This window comes from Giraffa tippelskirchi, chromosome 2 (genome assembly GCF_054371585.1).
Source record: "Giraffa tippelskirchi isolate mGirTip1 chromosome 2, T2T-mGirTip1v1.2.pri, whole genome shotgun sequence".
Taxonomy (NCBI): Eukaryota; Metazoa; Chordata; class Mammalia; order Artiodactyla; family Giraffidae; genus Giraffa; species Giraffa tippelskirchi.
Window position 1 is genome coordinate 97,018,823 of NC_137276.1, and position 21,013 is coordinate 97,039,835.

General features: G+C 42.3%; 1 protein-coding gene and 1 long non-coding RNA gene across 2 annotated transcripts in view; one reads left to right on the top strand and one right to left on the bottom strand.

Moving 5' to 3' along the window:
• Nucleotides 1-20,347, top strand: part of LOC145538141 (uncharacterized) — a 134,878-nt gene extending 114,531 nt beyond the window's left edge. Inside the window, exons 7-11 of the mRNA XM_081569668.1 lie at nt 13,361-13,599; nt 13,928-14,069; nt 15,302-15,445; nt 19,196-19,339; nt 20,119-20,347. Coding sequence (XP_081425794.1) covers nt 14,045-14,069; nt 15,302-15,445; nt 19,196-19,339; nt 20,119-20,159 — 354 coding nt within the window. The 5' untranslated portion in view covers nt 13,361-13,599; nt 13,928-14,044 and the 3' untranslated portion in view covers nt 20,160-20,347. The remainder of the gene's footprint in view (nt 1-13,360; nt 13,600-13,927; nt 14,070-15,301; nt 15,446-19,195; nt 19,340-20,118) is intronic.
• Nucleotides 1-20,635, bottom strand: part of LOC145538142 (uncharacterized) — a 67,593-nt gene extending 46,958 nt beyond the window's left edge. Inside the window, exons 1-6 of the long non-coding RNA XR_014076668.1 lie at nt 20,510-20,635; nt 20,121-20,184; nt 14,694-15,751; nt 13,509-13,628; nt 1,559-1,628; nt 709-867 (exon numbers count right to left, since the gene is read on the bottom strand). This is a non-coding gene — a long non-coding RNA (uncharacterized LOC145538142). The remainder of the gene's footprint in view (nt 1-708; nt 868-1,558; nt 1,629-13,508; nt 13,629-14,693; nt 15,752-20,120; nt 20,185-20,509) is intronic.
• Between the last annotated feature and the right edge of the window lie 378 nt (nt 20,636-21,013).

The window sequence follows — 21,013 nt, forward strand, 5'->3', positions numbered from 1 at the left end:
TTGCCTTCCTTGATTCTCAAAGACAAAGGACAGGGGTATCTTGAAAAAGTTTTTAAGAAAAAAACAAAGAAGAACCTGTTCAGGCCTTCCCAGTTAGCACTATTGGTAAACAACCCCCCAGCCAGTGCAGGAGATCTAAGAGACTTAAGTTCAATATCTGGGTTGGGAAGATCCCCTGGAGAAGGGCATGGCAACCTACTCCAGTATTCTTGCCTGGAGAATCCCACAGACAGAGGAGCCTGGTGGGCTACAGTCCATAGGGTCACAAAGAGTCAGACATGGCTGAAGCAACTTAGCATGCACGCACACAAGAAGCTTTTCAGCGGAACAGGTTACGTCCATAAGCACCCCATATGGGGCTGCTCCTTACACAGAAGGCAAGAATAGGGAGGGACCAAGATATCATGAATTATAGAAAACAAGCTTTGGAGGTTTCTGGGTTTCTCCCAGGAGTCTGCTGGGAGTTTCTGGTCCTGTGGAATAGGCACACACAGGGGATTTTAAAAGAACTGCTGTGGCCAAGAAGCTGCAAAGGTTTGAGCTGTCTTTAGGTATAATATTGCTCCAGAATAAAACCTAGGTTTCTTAGCTCTATAAGCAATAAGTACAACCTTTGATGATTTCTTTATTTCCAGTGTTTTATCATGAGCATTTTTAAACATACAGAAAAGTTGAAAGGATTGTGAAGGGTCCACCTCATATACTCACCATCGAGACTCTACAATTAGTAGCTTTCCTGGTGGCTCAGATGGTAAAGAATTTGCCTGCCTGCAGATTCTTTCTGGAGATGCAGGAGACCTGGGTTACATCCTTGGGTCAGGAAGATCCCCTGGAGAAGGGAATGGCTACCTACTTCAGTATTCTTGCCTGGAGAATCCCATGGACAGAGGAGCCTGGTGAGCTATATAGTACACAGGGTCACAAAGAGTTGGACACAACTGAGAGACTAACACACACGCACACATATTTACTATCCATTTGTCTGCCTGTCTATCCATTCAGCAATCCGTCTTATTTTTCAGTCCATTTCAAAGTAAGTTGCAGACATCAGTATCCTACACTCCTAAATACCTCCTCACACTTATCATTAACTAGAAATCAGGGTTTATTTACAATACTTTTTCTCCCTAGGTGAAATTTATATAGAGTGAATTGCATGAATTTCAAGTGTACTATTCCATGAGTTTTGACAAATGTACATGCCTGGTAAAGGAAAAGCCCCATCAAGACACAGAACATTGTCATGGTGATTTTTTTCTAATGTGAACTATCAGTAGTGCTATTTCTCCACTGCATTCAATTATCCAACATATATTTTATGAGCTCCCATATGATTCAGGATAGGTGATAGAAAGGTAAATGAGACATAGCTCTCCACAAGAGTCAACAGTTTAAAGAAAGAGGTGCCTATAATGTTTGAATTCATTAGTTAATTAATTAAACAGTTGCTGTGGAAATCTGTTCACACAGGAGGGGTCAGACAATGCACCAGTTGTGAGGTCAAGAAGGACTTCATGCTGGGCATTTTGAAAGATGAAAGGGAACATCAGGGACTTACCTGGTGGTACAGTGATTAAAACTCTGTGCTTCCATTGCAGTGGGTGCTGGTTTGATCCCTGGTTGGGGAACTAAGATCCCGCATACAGCATGGCCAAGAAAAACAAAAGAAAATTTCTTGAGTTAAATAAAAATGAATATAGGACATATCAACTTAAATTATATGGGAAAAGTAACAAATTTTTAAAAAATGAAAAGAAACATCACATATCTGTGGACAAGAATACAAAGCAGCCTCAAGTGCATGACCCTCCATGGCATCTGGCATGGCTGAGAAACAGAACTAGGGGAATGGAGGGAGGCTGGAGACTTTGCAAGGGCAGGTCTAGGAGGGCCTTGAATGCCCTACTAAGGGATTGAGCTGTTACCTAGAAAGAGGTGGGAAGTTGATGAGGAACCTGCCAGACACTGGAGCCAAAGTGACTTGACCTTGAGAATGCTGAAGAAAGGCACTAACTTGAAGGTTCTGGTTATAGAGAGACAAACATTTTAGCTGAGGTGTTAAATTATGGAAAATTCTAGTCCATAATCCAGGATGCTGGACCCCAAGGGCCAGCTGGCTGCCAGATGGAACATGGCATCCACACACTCCTGCCCTGCCGAGGAGCCCTGGAGACAGCCTGGCCTCCAGCTCCTCCTCCACTCACAGCACCAGAGCCTCACAGACTAAGGAGAACTGGAGAAACCAAGCCAAGAAAACCTGGGTTCTAACATATTATTTTTTAATATAGCCAGTTGCATTATAATCACCTACCAATGATCATAGAACAACTTGTTTAAAGTGTTGTAAAGGGTCCTGCCAGACTCTAATCAAGAGACAAATCTTGTGTCTAGAACAGTTCAATCACTTTTACTTACACTGAGAGAAAATTGAGTAATCACATATACACAAACATGCTGCAATCAAGGCTGAGTCTTCTTGTATGCTAATGTACTGCTAAGAAGTGTGAAGTAATCCAGGGTAAAGTGTCAAATTCTCTTTCAGCAGAATGGGGAATAACTGTGCTTTTGCATGGTAAAATCCACCCTGGACTAATGAATCAACAGCTGTAAAATGTAGAACAGTGCTGGCTTACAGCAAAAAAACAAAAAGTAGTAAACATCTCTCCATTGAAAGGGAAGACTTTTAAACTCTTAATGGATTCTATTCATGATCAAAGTTGAAGGTGCAAATCACATAGTAAATAATATCAACAAAAATACGAGCAGAGGAGTGAATGAGGCAGGGAAGAGAGAGGCTTAAGGAATAATTTTAGAAGAAGGTATGTCTTAATTTTTTCCTGACCTTTTAATAGAGCTAGAGTTTTATAAATAGACCAGAACTCTCTTGCTTAAACTGTCAAGAAGAGTTACTCTTATGGACTGAATGTTTGTTTTCCTCTCAAAACTGAGATGTTGATGTCTAACTCCCAATGTGATGGTATTAGAAAGTGGGTCTTTCTAATCATTAGGTGATGAGGGTGGGGCCCTGGTGAATGGGATTAGTGCTTTTATAAGAAAAGGACAAAGAGCTAGCTTGCTCTTTCCACCAATGTAAAGTTGACAGTCTGAAACCCAGAAGAGCACCTGAACCAGAATCTGATCATGCTGGCACTCTCAGACTTGTAGCCTTCAGAACTGTAAGAAATTAATTTCTGGCTTTTGTAAGCCAACCAGTCTATAGTACTTTGCTAGAGCAGCCCAAACTGACTGGGACAGTACCAAAAAGAGGAAAAATGCTGAGCTTTACGACTTAATACCCCGCACAGTGGAAAGCATGGGAAATTTCCCATGGGAAATTCTCTTTTCCCTTGTTCTCTCTCTCTCTCTCTCTTAACTTTGAGATTCTCACTGGGCCTTACCTAGAGGAACAACAAATCTGTAGGTACTGGAAGAAAGTTGAGAAGTTGTCTTGTTTGGACTCCATTAAGCCAGAGGCCAATCTTCATCAAAAGCAAAAATCCTAATACTCCCTCTACTTCTTTTTTTTTAAATCCCTAAGTTTTTAGTTTTAGACATCACCAAATGGTCAATATCAAAATCAGATTGATTATATTCTTTGCAGCTGAAGATGGAGAAACTCTAAACAGTCAGCAAAAACAAGACCAGGAGCTGACTGTGGCTCAGATCATGAGATCGTTGTTGCAAAATACAGGCTTAAATTGAAGAAGTAGGGAAAAACACTAGACCATTCAGGTGTGACCTAAATTAAATCCCTTACGATTATACAGTGGAAGTGACAAATAGATTCAAGAGATTAGATCTGATAGACAGAATGCCTGAAGAACTATGGACGGAGGTTCATGACATTATGGTTATCTGAGGAGGCTTTACAAATAGCTGAGAAAAGAACAGAAGTGAAAGGCAAAGGAGAAAAGGAAAGATATTCCCATCTGAATGCAGAGTTCCAAAGAATATCAAGAAGAGATAAGAAAACCTTCCTCAGTGATCAATGCAAAGAAATAGAGGAAAATAATAGAATGGGAAAGACTAGAGATCTCTTCAAGAAAATTAGAGATACCAAATGATATCATGCAGATAGACAGGCATTATAAAGGACAGAAAAACTATGGACCTGACAGAAGCAAAATATATTAAGAAGAAGGGACAGGAATACATAGACGAACTATGCAAAAAATATCTTAATGACCCAGATAACAATGATAGTATGATCACTCACCTAGAGCCAGACATCCTGGAATTCGAAGTCAAGTGGGCCTTAGGAAGCATCATTCTGAACAAAGCTAGTGAAGATGATGGAATTCCAGCTGAGTTATTTCAAATCCTAAAAGATGATGCTGTGAAAATTCTGCACTCAATATTATGTCAGCAGATTTGGAAAACTCAGCAGTGGCCACAGGACTCTAAAAGGTCAGTTTTCATTCCAATCCCAAAGAAAGGCAATGCCAAAGAATGTTCAAAATACTGCAAATTGCACTCATTTCACATGCTAGCAAAGTAGTGCTCAAAATTCTCCAAGCTAGGCTTCAACAGAACGTGAACCAAGAAATTCCAGATGTTCAAGTTGGATTTAGAAAAGACAGAGGAACCAGAGGTCAAATTGCCAACATCTGTTGGATCATAGAGAAAGCAAGAGAATTCCAGAGAAACATTTACTTCTGCTTTATTGATTAGGCCAAAGCCCTTGACTGTGTGGATCACAACAAACTGTGGAAAATTCTTAAAGAGATGGCAATAGCAGACCACCTGACCTGCCTCCTGAGAAATCTATATGCAGGTCAAGAAGCAACAGTTAGAACCAGACATGGAATAATGGACTGGTTCAAAATTGGGAAAGGAATACGTCAAGCCTATATGGTGTCACCCTGCTTATTTAACTTATATGCAGAGTACATCATGTGAAATGCTGGGCTGGATGAAGCACAAGCTGGAATCAAGATTTCCGGGAGAAATATCAATAACCACAGATATGCAGATGACATCACCCTTATGGTAGAAAGTGAAGAGGAACTAAAGAGCCTCTTGATGAAGTTGAAGGAGGAGAGTGAAAAAGCTGGCTTAAAATTCAACATTTAAAAAACAAAGATCATGGCTTCCGGTCCCATCACTTCATGGCAAATAGGTGGGGAAACAATGGAAACAGTGAGAGTCTTTATTTTGGGGGGCTCCAAAATCACTGCAGATGGTGACTGCAGCCATGAAATAAAAAGACACTGGCTCCTTGAAAGAAAAGCTATGACAAACCTCGACAGCATATTAAATAGCAGAGATAGTACTCTGTCAACAAAGTTCCATCTACTCAAAGCTATGTTTTTTCCAATAGTCACATATGGATGTGAGATTTGGACCATAAAGAAAGATGAGTGCCAAAGAATTGACACTTTTGAACTGTGGTGTCAGAGAAGACTCTTGGAGTCTTGGACACTTGAACTGCAAGGAGATCCAACCAGTCAATCCTAAAGGAAATCTGTCCTGAATATTCATTGGAAGGACTGATGTTGAAGCTGAAGCTCCAATACTTTGACCACCTGATATAAAAAGGTGACTCATTAGTAAAGATTCTGATGCTGGGAAAGATTGAAGACAGGAGGAGAAGGGGATGACAGAGGATGAGATTGTTGGATGGCATCACCAACTTGATGGACATGACTTTGAGCAAGCTCCGGGAGTTGGTGATGGACAAGGAAGCCTGTCATGCTGCAGTACATGGGATCGCAAAGAGTCTGACACAACTGAGTGACTGAAGTCAAGTTTAGTTAAAAGCAATTTTTCACTGGCTTAAGCACATTTGCTAGCCCTTGTTCAAGACTTGGCCCCTCACTCTACTCTTCTTGCCACTGTGTTGACTTGTACATTTGGCTGATTTCTCTAGACTGAGTTACAGCATCTCCAGCCTCATATTCTAGGGACTGACAAACAGCTTTTATATCCCCATTTTTTTTTTAATCCATATAACTGTGTTCTATTGGACCAAGTTGGCTCACATGGTGATCCTCAAATGAAATATGATGATTGGCCAGGACTAGGTTATATGATGGCCCTAAATTGGAAAGTGAGACTGAATCCATGGCTTCAGAGTGAGGGAAAGTTTTCCCAAAGCCAAATGGAAGGGTTAGTACCCAGGTGGAGGTGGGGGTGGATGAGGAAATGCATTGGAGGCTGGCAAAGACAAGAGATGTCCACTAAGCTTCTGAAGGCTTAAAATGCTAGTGACAGTAGAGCCCAGGAAGCACAGAGATGGCACATCTTCGTCTCTACCGGTCCGAGTGGGGAAGGAGAGTGTGAATCCCAAGCCTCTGCACTAAGGACTACTGCTCTGCAACTGCTTCTCCCTACCATCTACCTTCGAGTCCCAACATTCACACAGTGACCAAAAGCCTCCCTGCTGGTCTCAGGAGAAGGATGGAGCTGAAAGAGTCCGAATGACAAAGCGCACCCATGAAGTCTGACGCTGAAGTTTGTTTTCAGTCTCTTTCAGTAACTGCCCTTCCACAAATTCTCACTCTGCTCACTTTATCATACCTCTGTTTACAAATATTCCTGTCACTCAAACACCAGCCCTGGAAAGTCCTCTGGCAATTAGTCCAGGAACCCACATTCTTTCTAACACTAATTCTGTGCAATAGTAATAGGTGCTACGCCCAAAAGGAATTCTAGAGTCAAAAAATGTGTGGGAAACACTGGGCTAAACAACATTAAAAGATTTATTTAGTGCACAACTTCTCCTAGTCCCTAAAGTATATATGTGTATTATGAATCTGCAAGAGGAGATTTTGGTAAGAAGCATTTCCCATATTTATTTAAACAAGGGATTTTATTTCAGAAAATATATAGAGAAGCCATTGTTTCTACAGAACACATTTTGAGAAAAGCTAAACTTGCCTTGCCTCTTCACTTTTTAGATAAAGAAACCACTTCTCACAGAGTTTTAATGACCTGCCCAACCTATAGCTGGTCAATGTCAGGATCAGGAAATCATACTTCAAGAGCCAGGAGACGATTGCAGGAGTTCAGCTGAGAATCTCTCTTACTGCAGAAAAATTTTACTATTGCTTTTCTTTTACCCAAGTCTAAAATTCCCTGGTATCTCATTGACAACTTCCTCCTAGCCCTCCCAAACACCCCCCATACACACACACTCTCTCCAACAACACAGAAAAAAACATCAGCTGGCCCACCAACCAGAGGGTGTGAAATGTTTGGAAGTAACTTCTGGTATCAGCTTTGACAAAGAGAAATAATAATTTGGAAGCAACGCTTGTTGGAAAATTGAATTCTGCATGGTGAAACTTTGATACTTTGATTAATTAGTCATACAGCCAGGTAGACTTTGCAACAAGCCTGGGTTCTAGAACATGGTTAAAGAAGTTTAATTGTAGTGCTTTCTGAGTGGCAGTCCCCATTTAAAATTTGGCTCTAAGGGGATATCAGTTATAAGTAATGCCTTACCTCACCCACTTAGTACCGTTAAAGTTACTTTGAAAGAAAATTCAATTTTTTGAGTCCTCTATTTGAAATAGTTGCTAATTATAGTAAGTTTCCCTTAGCTTATGAGTAAAAGCTTGCAATTTTCAAGGAAGGAAATTCTATGGTTTTTTACCCAGTAAGTATCACATAATGGTGCACGGTCATCCCAAGCCCATTTTGAATGATTGGGTTGTTTTCTGGTAGCCAGTCAAGCAGCACAGTTCCTGCAGACAGTTCTCAAAGTGCAGTGCATGGCCTTATAGAAAAGTCTCCATCAGGCACTTGTGTGTGTAACAGACAGGATAGTCAATTGTCTGTAAATGAAAGAAGGTCCAGATCCCTTTCCTCCTACAGGTTGCCAGAAGGTTTTCCAAGGCCCATCTGGTCAGATGTCCCCTTGCTCTCCTTTTCCTCTCTCTCAGTCCCCTGGGATCATAACCAGACCCTGCTCAGAACTGGACAGTGGAAACTAGAGGCTGCTCTGTGCTAAGGATGTTCCATCCACAATAGGGGTATTGGCTACAGCTAGAGTCAGTTCTCCACAGGGGGGATCTACTCCTAAAGCTCACTCATGTAACAAGCCTAAGGTCCTTGCTGCCTGATGGTCACATACGTTCTTCATCATGTGGGCCGCCATGGCAACACAGTGCTTGCTTCCCTGAAGTGGGAGCTCTGAGAGGAAGAGACCAAGAGAGTCAGCAACTGGAAGGCAGTCCTCTTATAACCTAACCTCAAAAGTGACATCCCATCTCTTCTGCTGGATCAACCTGTTTGAAAGCAAGTTACTAGGTCCAGTTCACACTCAGGGAGAGAAGATTATAGCGGGGTAAAAATACCCAGATGTGGAAGTCACTGGGAGCCATTTGGCAGATGTCTGCTGCATTTGTCCTCTAGCCCCTGGTGATTCATGACCCTTCCCACATGCAAAACACACTGGTTTTTCCCACCTAGGGAAGCTTTAGGTTTCTCTCAGTCACAATCATTTTTTCTTTATTGGACTATAGTTGCTTTACAATGTTGTGTTAGCTTCTGATGTACAGCAAAGCAAATCAGCCATACATACACATACATCCCCTCTTTTTTTAATTTCTTTCCCAGTTAACTTACCACAGAGCTCCCTGTGCTATACAAAACACTCACTGATTCAGTGGAGTGTTTGGCTAGAAAATCATCCACTTGAATTTTGAGCTCCTTTCATCATGGGCAGCTCCCATTTTTGGAGGTTTCTGGACTCAAATTCATGGACCCTCTTAGGAAACTAACGGGACACATTTTCCCCCAGTGTAACACATGGGAGTGAGATGGGACTTTTAACTGGCTTGGCAGATGGAGTGGAGGAAGAATTATCTGCATACCCTCCCAGAGTTGGGCCAGAAGGGGTGCATTCGGAGCCTGGCTTTCTGGGGCAGTGGGTAGGCAAGCTCCATGAAGAATATAAGGATGTACATGGTTTGAACCTGTGCAGTGTTCAGATGAACCATAATGTCCATTTTCCAGGTTTAGATAGAAACAGATGCAACACAGTAAGTCCCCTACATAGGAATAAGTACTGCTCACAGAGCACTATATGTTTGTAAATCCAATTTGTTCGTAAGTTCAACAAAGTTAGCCTAGGTACCCAAATAACACAATCGGCTGTATAGTATTGTACTGTGATAGGTTTATAATACTTTTCACATAAATAATACATAACAGACACAAAAAATAAAACCTTTTTAATCTTACAGTAGAGTGTCTTGAAAAGTACACTAGTATATACAATATAAGAGCTCACATACAAGGGCTGGCACTGAGTGAATGGGCAAGAAGAGTTGCTGACTGGAGGAGGGAGAGGAGATGGGAGATGGTAGAGCTGTAAGACCACCAGCAGTAGGAGACAGAAGGCAAGCTTCAGTTTCACCCATACCTGAAGTTGATGGCACAGGTTCTGGTTACTTGCTAGATTCCATTCAATCTACCCTCTTGAAAAAATGATCCAGTGATGTCTGGTAGTATTTCTGGGTTTTCTCATCACTTGTTGTTATCCAGTCATGTACAACTCTTTGCCATCCCGTGGACTGCAGCATGCAGTCCTGTCCTTCACCATCTCCCAGAGCTTGTTCAAATTCATGTCCATTGAGTCAGTGATGCCATCCAATCATCTCATCCTCTGTCACCCCCTTCTCCCTCCTGCCTTTAATCTTTCCCAGCATCAGGTTCTTTTCAAATGAGTCAATTGCTCGCATCAGGTGGCCAAAGTATTGGAGCTTCAGTTTCAACATCAGTCCTTCCGGTGAACACCCAGGACTGATCTCCTTTAGGATGGACTGGTTGGATCTCCTTGCAGTCCAAGGGACTCTCAAGAGTCTTCTCCAACACCACCATTCAAAAGCATCAATTCTTTGGTGCTCAGCCTTTTTATGGTCCACACCTCATATCCATATATGACTACTGGAAAAACCATAGCTTTGGCTAGGTGGATATTTGTCAGCAAAGTAATGTCTCTGCTTTTTAATGCGCTGTCTAGATTGGTCATAGCTTTTCTTCCAAGGAGCATGCATCTTTTAATTTCATGGCTACAGTCACCATCTGCAGGGATTTTGGAGCCCAAGAAATTATAAAGTCTCTCACTATTTCCATTGTTTCCCCATCTATTTGCCATGCAGTGATGGGACCGGATGCCATGATCATTGTTTTTTGAATGTTGAGTTTTAAGCCAGCTTTTTCACTCTCCTCCTTTAACTTCATCAAGAGGCTCTTCAGTTCCTCTTTGCTTTCTGCCATAAAGGTGATGTCACCTGCATATCTGAGGTTATTGATATTTCTCCCAGGAAATTGATTCCAGCTTGTGCTTCAGCCAGCCAGCATGTCACATGATGTACTCTGCTTATAAATTAAATAAGCACAGTGACAACATACAGCCTTGATGTACTCCTTTCTCAATTTTGAACCAGTCCATTGTTCCATGTCTGGTTCTAACTGTAGATGACACAGTAACACTGGATTGCATTCTGAACAGCTGCTGCAACCTTCATGGACCATTCTATGTTTGGGTCCTGCACCTCAAAAACTAACTGATATCTCCTCAAATAAAGAAATTCCCCTTTACCATTTTCTGCATCATGAATCTCTTTGGTTCTTCAGTTACTTCTTCCTCTTATCTCTCTTCATCCCTTCTCTGGGCCTCCAATATCATCAAGTCTTCATTAGTAAGCTGCTAATGTTGCACAGCAACCATACAGTAAAGTACACAAAAGCACAAGCACTTGTAGAGGCACATTACAATATACCCCAGACACATGAGCTAGCTTACAGGACTGGACTTGCGAATGCATGTTCGCATCCTAGAAAGTTCACAACTTGGAAGGTTTGCATGTAGGGGTCTTAATCTATAGAGGGAAACAGCTTGGATTTTAGGGTCAAACCATCTGAATATAAATCTCAGCACCAATTCTATAGTGTGATCTTGAGCAACAAGCTCAAGTTGATTAGGGTATTGTGAGGACTAAATGAAATAATAGCTGTAAAGGGCTCAGCACAAGACCTGGCACAGGAGAAGAGACAAACCATACTAGTTACTGTCACTTTCACAAATTCTCTTTGCGACTTTAGGTGGATCTCCCAACTTCACTGTTGATTCAGATGCTGTAATCTTTTCTTATGAGCTGACAGTGCTGGTTTGCTAGGACTAACAGACTCAAATTTCTAGCCTCCTGGAGGGCCTTCCATGCCTGAAGGACCACCTGAGAGACTCTTGTTTGCCCCAGGTGGTCTGCACATCTGCTGCCAGGCCACTGGATTCCAAAACTCTGATTGGCATATAATAATCATGTAGCTTTTGTCATGACAAATGAGAGAGGCAGGTTCAGTGCCTAATCCAAACCACACTCTACAGAGATCTCATGCAGGGAGCCAGCCCCCAAACACAGGGCCTGGGCTTGAATTCTCTATAATTCAGCACTAGCCAAAACACTGATGGCGTACAAAGATGCAATGAGCATTAGGTGGAGGTAAGTCCCACCTCATATTGTGAGCACTACCATCTCAGTCCCCAGATAATAACAGTCATTTACTGAGAGCCATGCAATGTGCCAAATGCTTTCAAGATCAGTTTCATTCTCTCAGTTCTCCATTCAGTCCTTCATTAAATGGAAGTGGACATAGGTGTCAGCAAACAGTCTCCTGGATGATGAAGGCTGTACACATGTCCTACACCATGCCGCCCCAAGCACACTTGAAAATGCAAGATGGAAGTTTCTTTCTTCTGCTTCCCTCACTGTCCAGGGAGTTGGAGAGGGACATCCCCTTTGGATGTCCCCAGAGATGCTCAGTACAGGGGTGCCACTTCCCTTGCAGAAGTTTCTGCACATCTTGCAGAAGTTTCTGGAAAACCCACTCCAGGCCTCAGGCCCACCTCCACGTAGCAGACGCAGGAAACAGCTCACAGGGGCTGATGAGAGCCAAGTGTCTGCATCTCTTCCAGACTCCTTATTAATAGTTGGATAAATAGCCAATATGGACTATTTACACCCTGGAAACTAGTGAAAACATACATTAGGGCTTTTACCTAATTCCAGGAGAGCTGGTTCTTATACATTGACCAGCACACCACTGTTATAATGTGATGAGATACAAAGTCTTACCATCCTGAGACAATGTTCTCATCAGTACACAAACATAACACGCTGCTATGAAAACTAGGAATGTGTCAGATGGAGTCATGTGCTGCCTCTGGGAGCCCCAGCCTTCCTGTTGCCTTACTCTAAGTACTACAGCTGTCATCTTGGAATTTTTCATTTACCCATAGAACCCTTAATTCATCTCTAAAATATGATTCACATAATGAAACCAGGTATTTCACCCAGTGCTAAAATCCAAAAGCAATTAGCCTTTTTGTTTATTTCATATGGGAGTTAAACTAAAAGCTAAATGAACACACAAAAAAAGAGCCAGGCATTGGTCCAAATGTCTGAATGATGTACTAATTAAATTGTATAACAACACTGCTATCTTTATACATACACTTTATTACAGGTTGGGGAATCAGCCCAGGGCCTTCCAAGTCAGCCTCTGGGAGAGCACTTTTAAAACTAGAGGAACAGTCGGGTAAGGCTTTGTAAGGAAGGTTTAGCTACGCATTCAGGAAGAACAGATAAGACTTTGGATGAGATCTGAGAAAGCTTGCTTGATTTTTCTCTTCTCTCTGCTATAATATGATCCTAATCAGGGATAAGAGTTAAAAAAATCTGCTTATTTAGGTATTCACTAAGTAAATATGATAAAACTTGGGGTAGATGCTGAGGATAATACAAAATTAATCAGACCCATTCCAGGCCCTCTGAAAGTCCTCAGATAACCTCAGTCTGGCAGAGAAGTGAATATTTATGAGAGCACGTCCCTAAATGTGACATAAGACTCACAGGTTCCTCGTGGGTCTGGAGAGAGATTGTTAGTGTCTGAGATGAGAGGGGATAGGGTGGGTACTGAGGGTTCCCCTGGGGAAAGTAGATTGGAGCCAGTTTCCATCATTTCTTTCATCTTAATTCATAAGCTTCCATGAGGAGTTAATGAAATATGTATTGTAGAAGTGGCTTGTTTGCAGATCCATGGTGGTTGTCATAAGAACACCAGAAAGACTAGTAATAGGAATGATGGCTAACATGCACTGAGCCTTTTCCAGGAGCCAGGCCCTGTTCTAGGAGATTCACATGGCCTGGTTCATTTTCCCTTCACAGCAACTCTAGGAAGAGTAAAGACCAGCAAAGTGAAGCTTTCTGAGTAACCGAGTTGACACCTGAATCTGGGCTAGGTGCTCCCCATCACACACTGTCTGTCCTTGATTTCATAGTCAAGTGTAGGTATACCATCAGGGATCACCTTACTTCTCATAGTATCATCTATGAATGTTTATTTACAGAGACTGTGTGGTACAGCAATAGATACGACATGACCTGAGCTTTGGAGTCCAGCTGCGTCCTCCTCCTCCCCACATCACTAACTAGGCTGTGACAGGGAGACAAGAGCTCATCTCAGGCTACTAAACCCAAGTTCCCTGAACCACTCACCATCTCCCTGATCATCAGGTCCTGCTGGTCTCCAAACCCCTGCAGGATGTTTCTAATGCCCAGGATGAACTGATGACTCTAGAACAAAGTTGTAAGCAACTTCTAATGATGTTTCTCTTGCTGGGGAAAAAAAAAAAAGGTAAATCTGCTCCACAAGCACCAACTGCACCTGTAAAACAGCAGTGAACATTCCACGGCACTGTGGGAAATAAAATGGCTGCTGTGGTTCTGAAGGGAGGGTCAGGAAGAGTGGGAGTCCCTTAGCGTGGACTCTACAGAACAAGCCGGTTAACATGGGCGGAAAGGAGAGAGAGGTGGACTACAGACTATGCTTCTTTATTCAGGACCCAGCACACAGTTGTTGCTCAATATAATTTTGTCAGTTAAATAATGACAACATCCTGTCTTGGGTCACACAGGTGCTAGGGGATATCTGCTAGTGATAACAGGTGTTCCACACAAGGAAGGAGGGGTGGATCTGGCCAACCAAAGGACAGACAGAACACGCCCACCTGTGGTCGAAGAAGACGTGTGGAATGGTGGGGAACAATATTTGGGCAGGTAAGCCTGATTCTACTAACTAGAAACCAGAGATGGGACGAGAAAGAAAGAGGAGCATTTCTTCATCGGGAGCTGCATGTGGACCCTCAGGGCAGGGTGTATCAGAGGCACACAGATCACAGAGGGATCTCATCAAAATTCAGATCTGGATGCAGTAGGGCTAGGTTGGGGCCTGAAAGTTTGCATTTCTAAAAAGCTCCTGGTGAATTTCTCTTGGCAATCCAGTGGTTAAGACTTCACCTCCCAATGCAGGGGGTGTGGGTTCAGTTCTTGGTGAGCGAACTAAGATCCCAGGTGCCTCGCGACCAAAGAACCAAACCATAAAACAGAAACAATATTGTAACAAATTCAATAAAGAATTTTTTCTAATGGTCCACATAAAAAAAAAATCTTAAAAAAAAAAAACACAAGCTGAGTGCTGATGCTACTTTGAGTAGCAAGAACTAGAGTCGACAACAGGCTTCAGAGGTCTGTGAATTCTTTACAATCATTTGAAAAATGTTATATTCTGTACATATGTGCATTTTTCAGTAGAAAAATATAGTTTTCATTAGACTCTCAAAGGGTCTGTTTTGGATGGAATGTGTCCCCCCAAAAGATATGTTATGGTTCTAACCGCAGTACCTGTGACTGTGACCTTCTTTGGAAATCAGGACTTTGCTGATGCCATCAAGTTAAGATGAGGTCCTTAGGGTGGGCTCCCATCCAATGTGACTGAGGTCCTTATAAGACAGAAACATGGACACAAACACAGAGGGTAGAGACTGATCCAGTGGTAAGTCAACAAATGCCAGAACTGCTAACAAACACTAGAGGCTAGGGAGAGACAAGGAAGAATTCCCCCTGACAAGTTTTCAGAGACAGCCTAGCCCTGACAACTCCTTGATCTTGGACTTTAAGCCTCCAGAAGTGTAAGACAGTAAATTGTAAATTTTAGTGTTTTAAGCCACCCAATTATTTGTGACACTTTGTTATGGCAGCCCTGGGAAACTAACACAGGGTCTGAGATACACACGCACCTGCACACGCGCACACAGACACACAGACACACACACACACATACTACGATTAATTATTATAAAGATACAAGAAGTTGCTGATGATTTGGGGACTAATATTTGCAGCTATAACTAGCAACTTGCAACTGCTGCACTTCCCACTTGCGCTTTCTTCATTTCTTAAACCTTAAAGATGGCTCCTTTCCTAATCAGATCTTTCTCTGGGATTCCCAGCTTTTCCTCCTTCAGTTTGTAGGAAGACACACATTCTTTCTGGACTTCTAGACCTGAAGAGCCTGCTCTTTCCTTCTTGGCACAGAACATGGAGAAGTCGAAGGGACAGTGTTTCTTCCTCTGCCAGGTCCCTGCTCTGCAAAGGTTTGTCTTTCTCTTGATCCACACAACCTTGCGCTCCTTCTTTTTTCTCCTCCTTTCTTGGCTGTGAGGAGAGAGACAGCCTTCCCTCTTTGAGGAGTAGATTTAAACCCTGAGGTATTCTGCCCCATGACTTAGCTGGACATCCAGGCTCTCTGGATCAGGGGCCAAGATTCCAATAACTTGTTGTGTTTCCACAGAAATTGCTTCTGTTTCCAGGATGCTCCCTGTCCTTCACCATGTCTGGGCTCTTAGGAACTTTGTTTCCAACATCTTTAATTAGAGTAGCCGCTGCTACCATTAACACTTCTGCTATGGGAGAAGAGAAAGCAGATGGAGAACTAGCACTTACTATTTGGCACGTGGTTTTATATACATTTTCCCTTTTAACTCTCACATTCACACTTACACACTCAAAGTGAGAATGGGTATCAGCACACCACTGACCTCATCTTCCAAACTAAGACACCAAGTCACAGGGCTCGAAAGAAACAGAAGCAAGATTCCAATGCAGCTCTAACTGTTCAAAAGCTCGCACTCTCCTCCCCACTCTAAACTGCCTGTCTGAGGCTGAGTTAAACAGCTAAATCAGGGAAATATATAAAACCAGTCAGGCTCAATTCTGTTGTTCTGGAATATTGTCTTTAAGACAAATATTTTGGTGTCATGTAAACACAAGCACATCTGTCTGCATGCTTGCTATCTGTCTGATCCACTTACTCTCTTTGATGCAAAAATAACCACCATCAGCTATTCAACAGACAAGACAACCGAAGCGGCACTTCTCCACTGGTTGTTATGGACACAGTCAGAGCTTTAGCTTTTCAACAATAATCCCCAACTCAGAATTTGCAACACCCAAGGGCATTTCCCACCACTCTATGGGATTTTGAAAGATTCTTAAAAATTCTTAAAACCAAATTAGTGTCAGCATACTCTAAGAAATAAACAGATTCTTAAGAGCAGACTTTTCAGACGGCAGTGGTAAGGCTGTGTAGTGGAGCCCAGCTGTGGTGAGAGCTGCTATGAAAAGCACAAGGTGTGTGACTCAGTTTCCCACTTTCTTATTCAGGTAGTCTTTCCCCCCCTAAAATGATGAACATGCCATTTTTGTTTATAAATAGGCATGAAGACCTATTAAAAAATAGGCATAAAAATAAACCATAAAAATAGGCATTTTTATGAAATGAGAATGTATGAGAAAAAAAATACCCCAAAAAGCTACAAAGATTTCTGGGTAAAAGGTAAAAGGACATAGAGCTAATTTTTTTCTCAGTTTTAATATTTTTATATATTTTTTAATATTTATATATTTTTGCGGTATATCTGATTTACAAGGTTGTGTTAATTTCTGCTGTATAGCAAAGTGATTCAATTATATATATATATATATATATTCTTTCTTCATATTCTTTTCCATCATGGTTTATTGTTAGTCACTCAGTCATGTCTGACTCTGCTGCAATCCCATGGACTATTGCCCACCAGCCTCCTCTTTCCATGGAATTATCCAGGCAAGAATACTGGAGTGGGCAGCCATTGCCTTCTCCAGGGGATCTTCCCACTCAGGGATTGAACCTGGGTCTCCTGCATTGCAGGCAGATTCTTTACTGTCTGAGTTACCAGGGAAGACTTTATGGTTTATTACAGGATATTGAATATCATTCCCTGTGCTATACAGTAGGACCTTGTTGTTAATCCATTCTATATATAAAAGCTTACTTCTGCTAACCTCAACCTCCTATTCATGGACCTAACTTTGTTTGGAGAAAGGGAAGCTGAAAAGAAAAGTTGCTGGTTATGTTTGAGAGGGACATATAAACAGCACATCTGCCTCCCCCCCACCACCTGTGGCAGACACAACTCACTAATGACAGAACTTTAGCATGGAGCCAGAATTGAGCCTCAGAATCCTTCTCAACACAACGCTCTAGGGAAGCACATGAAATCCATGGCAAGCACATGAAATCCATTGTTCATTGATGTGTATCAGCCTACTGATACACACTAGCGCATCATGAAACACAAATAGGATGGTAGAGCAAGTACCCAAACCCTATCTCTTCTCCTCTTTTTACTTTGCCTGCAATCCTCTAATTTCTTTCTTCATGACTTCTAGATAAATCTATCCTTCTCAAATTGTTCTGAATTTGTGTTCATTTTTACCACTGGGTATCCACCCACTCACCCTCCCTCTCATAGGTGTATAATAGTTAAAGTGGCATTTAAGAGAAATGGTCTCAGGCTGAGAGTCTGAAGACCTCAGTTTGAATCCAGTTCTCCACCTCTAGGTGAGTCCATTTCCTCATCTATAAAATAAAAAGATACTTAGAGCAACTTCTTCATATGGTTTTTATGAATATCAAATGAAATAACAGAAGACTTCACACAATACCCAGATAAATAGACATTTAATAAATGTTAACTAACCCGAGGAAACAGGAGACATAGCTATTTCAAGACAAATTCCCCATCATGGTTGAAAGAGCACCCTGATTTACCATGTTACTTATGTCGAACACTCTTGAAATCTAGAATCAGCTGGGATCTCCCTGTCCCTTGAGATTTAGCTAAAATTAACCTGAGCACCACCCTGCAAAGCATAGCCATTAGAATTCCAAAGCCCTTCCTGTGAATTCCAGAGGCTCACATTCTCAGGACCACCTTTCCATCCTGGGCTTCTATGACCTCACATGTAGACTCTGCTCAGAACCTTCTTAGCCCAGACACAGAACTTAGCTCCTTCTTCATCTACAAAAAAAAAAATGCACGTGTGTGTTTTCCACAGAAAGCTTTTGGGAACAGAGGAGCCCTCTTCTCCACTTTGTCACTGACATCAGCTGCAGCCCCCAGGAATGTGACTATTCATCTTCTGTCTGCAGAAGACTGTTATCACACCCAACCTACAGCAGCAGTTCCCCATCTTTTTGGCACCAGGGACTGGTTTCATGGAAGGCACAATTTTTCCATGAACCAGGGCAGGGCTGAGGAGGGGATAGTTCCAGGATGATTCTCATAAGGAACACACAACCTAGATCCCTCATATACTCAGTTCACAGGAGAGTTCACGTTCCCATGAGAATCTAATGTTGCCTCTGATCTGTCAAGTAGTCTGATCCAACCATTCAGGCAGTAATGTGAGTGATAGGGGGTGGCTGTAAATACAGATGAAGCTTTGCTTGCTCATCTGCTACTCACCTATTGTTATAGTTCTAACAGGCCACAGACCAGCACCAGACCTAGCATGCCTACCAATTACTGAAGATTATGTAAATACTGACACTCCATACTTTCATACACATTGGTTAGTCCCTGAGCAGTTCCGCAAGTTAGGAGTCAGCATTTGGGCACCAGAACACATCCCAACCCCAGAAATACAAAGACCAGAACCTCACTTCATTAGCTCATTCTGTGACCCATGCAAGCTGAGATCAACACAACCCTTAAAGGGCCAGATAAGAGTAACTCTCATGTCCTCCTTAAGATTTCTATGAAACTCTGTACAACCTATCTTCTCAGGGTGCTTCCTGGCTATATGCTTCTGTTTTTGCTGAATTAATTCTATCAGTGGGTCATTTCTGTGACTAATGTGTGTTGGTGGAGAATAGAAGTCAACCTCTTTCTCTAATTTTTACAAAAAACCATTTACTTAAGTCTTGGTCTGTGAATAAGACATCACTAAGCATTTGAACAAACTAAGATGATATATTGCAGAATGAGAAATGAAATTTCAGACATCTCTCTTTCTTTCAGGCCCCAATCCTGGCCACCTCACCCCATCCAGAGACCTGAATGCTGTCAGATTCAGAGTTCTGCTTCTCCACTCTCACCTCAACATTTTCCACTCATCGCTGCCTCCCTCTCCAATTGTGCCCAGGAATTTCATGTCCAAACAAGGTACTTTTCTTGCTATTGTATAGGTCAGTAGCTCTCAAACTTGATTGTGTATCAGAATCAACCAAAGAGTTTATAAAACAGATTTGTTGGCCTCATCCCAGAATTCCTGATTTATTAGGTCTGGGAAAGGGCCTGAGAACTTGTATTTCTAAACAAGTTTCTGAGTGATGCTGGTCTGGGGACTACACACTGGTATACATTACACTTCCCTCCAGCCCATATAGGGCTTTACCGGTGGCTCAGTGATAAAGAACCCACCTGCCACCTAGGTTCCATGCCTGGGTCAGGAAGCTCCTCTGGAGAAGGAAATGGAAACCCACTCCAGTATTCTTGACCAGGGACTCCCATGAATAGCCCTTAAACTTGTCTCTGGGTTTACTTTTGCTCATCACCTGTTAAGCAAAAGTCACCATGCAGTAAGCTACCCAAAGGATACTCGACAGCATCCAGAAATCACTTACTATATAAGTTAGTTATGGATTTAACTACAATCCCTTCTCCCTCCAATGCATTTGGGAGGCAGTGTAAGTTACTGTGACTGGTTCAGAGCTGGCTCTGCCTACCATTACTTGTGTGACCTTGGGCCATGTTAATTAACCACTCTAAGCCTGCTTTCCTCACCTGTAAAACTGTGGATGATAATGCTTACTTATTAGGATTGTTTGAGCATTAACAGAGATAGGAGCATTGTTTGAGCATTAACACGTATACTGTTAACCAGTTTCTGAGCATGTATAAAATATTCTATACATGCTAGTTATTTCTCATGTATTCCACAGACCTTGACCAAGCTCCTGCTGTACTTCAGGCACCCTGCTAGTCCCTGGGATGAAAGATGAAACCACCTAATAAGAGAAAGGAAGAACAGTAAACCAACACAAGCTCTCAGGTTTATGCAGGAGATGAGCTCTTGAAGGCCTCTGATAATTCAAGACTAATTCCTCTCAGAAATAAATGTAAAATGGGAGACATATTCTAGGGGCACATAAATCCACAAACACTGTAGAATAATGTACTCTAATGCTGTTTTTTATTTTCTTAGCATTAGCTCTAATATCTCGCAGAGGGCTTGTTCTAATATTAATAGCATATCATTGCAGTTGTTGGGGCCTCCTGGCCATACTTTATCACCTCTAACTTCTATTCAGAAGTTATTGATCTTTCTGGTACCTTTTTCATCACTTGTACAAACATCACCTAATGAATGCTTGGATGCCTTCGCTAAATTATAACAACTGAATGTTGAAATAACAGGACAATAGTCACCAAAAACCACTCAGGGAAGTTCAGTTGCCTGGAAACAACAGAATGGTCTCAAAAGGTTGACGCCATAGACCAGCCAAGATGGCGCCGCCCTGTGGCCGCCGCAGAAACGCAGCTGCTGCTGCTGCTAAGTCGCTTCAGTCGTGTCCGACTCTGTGCGACCCCACAGACGGCAGCCCACCAGGCTCCACCGTCCCTGGGATTCTCCAGGCAAGAACACTGGAGTGGGTTGCCATTTCCTTCTCCAGTGCATGAAAGGGAAAAGTGAAAGTGAAGTCGCTCAGCCGTGTCCGACTCCTAGCGACCCCATGGACTGCAGCCTACCAGGCTCCTCCGTCCATGGGATTTTCCAGGCAAGAGTACTGGAGTGGGGTGCCATCGCCTTCTCCCAGAAACGCAGCAGCGCCGCTC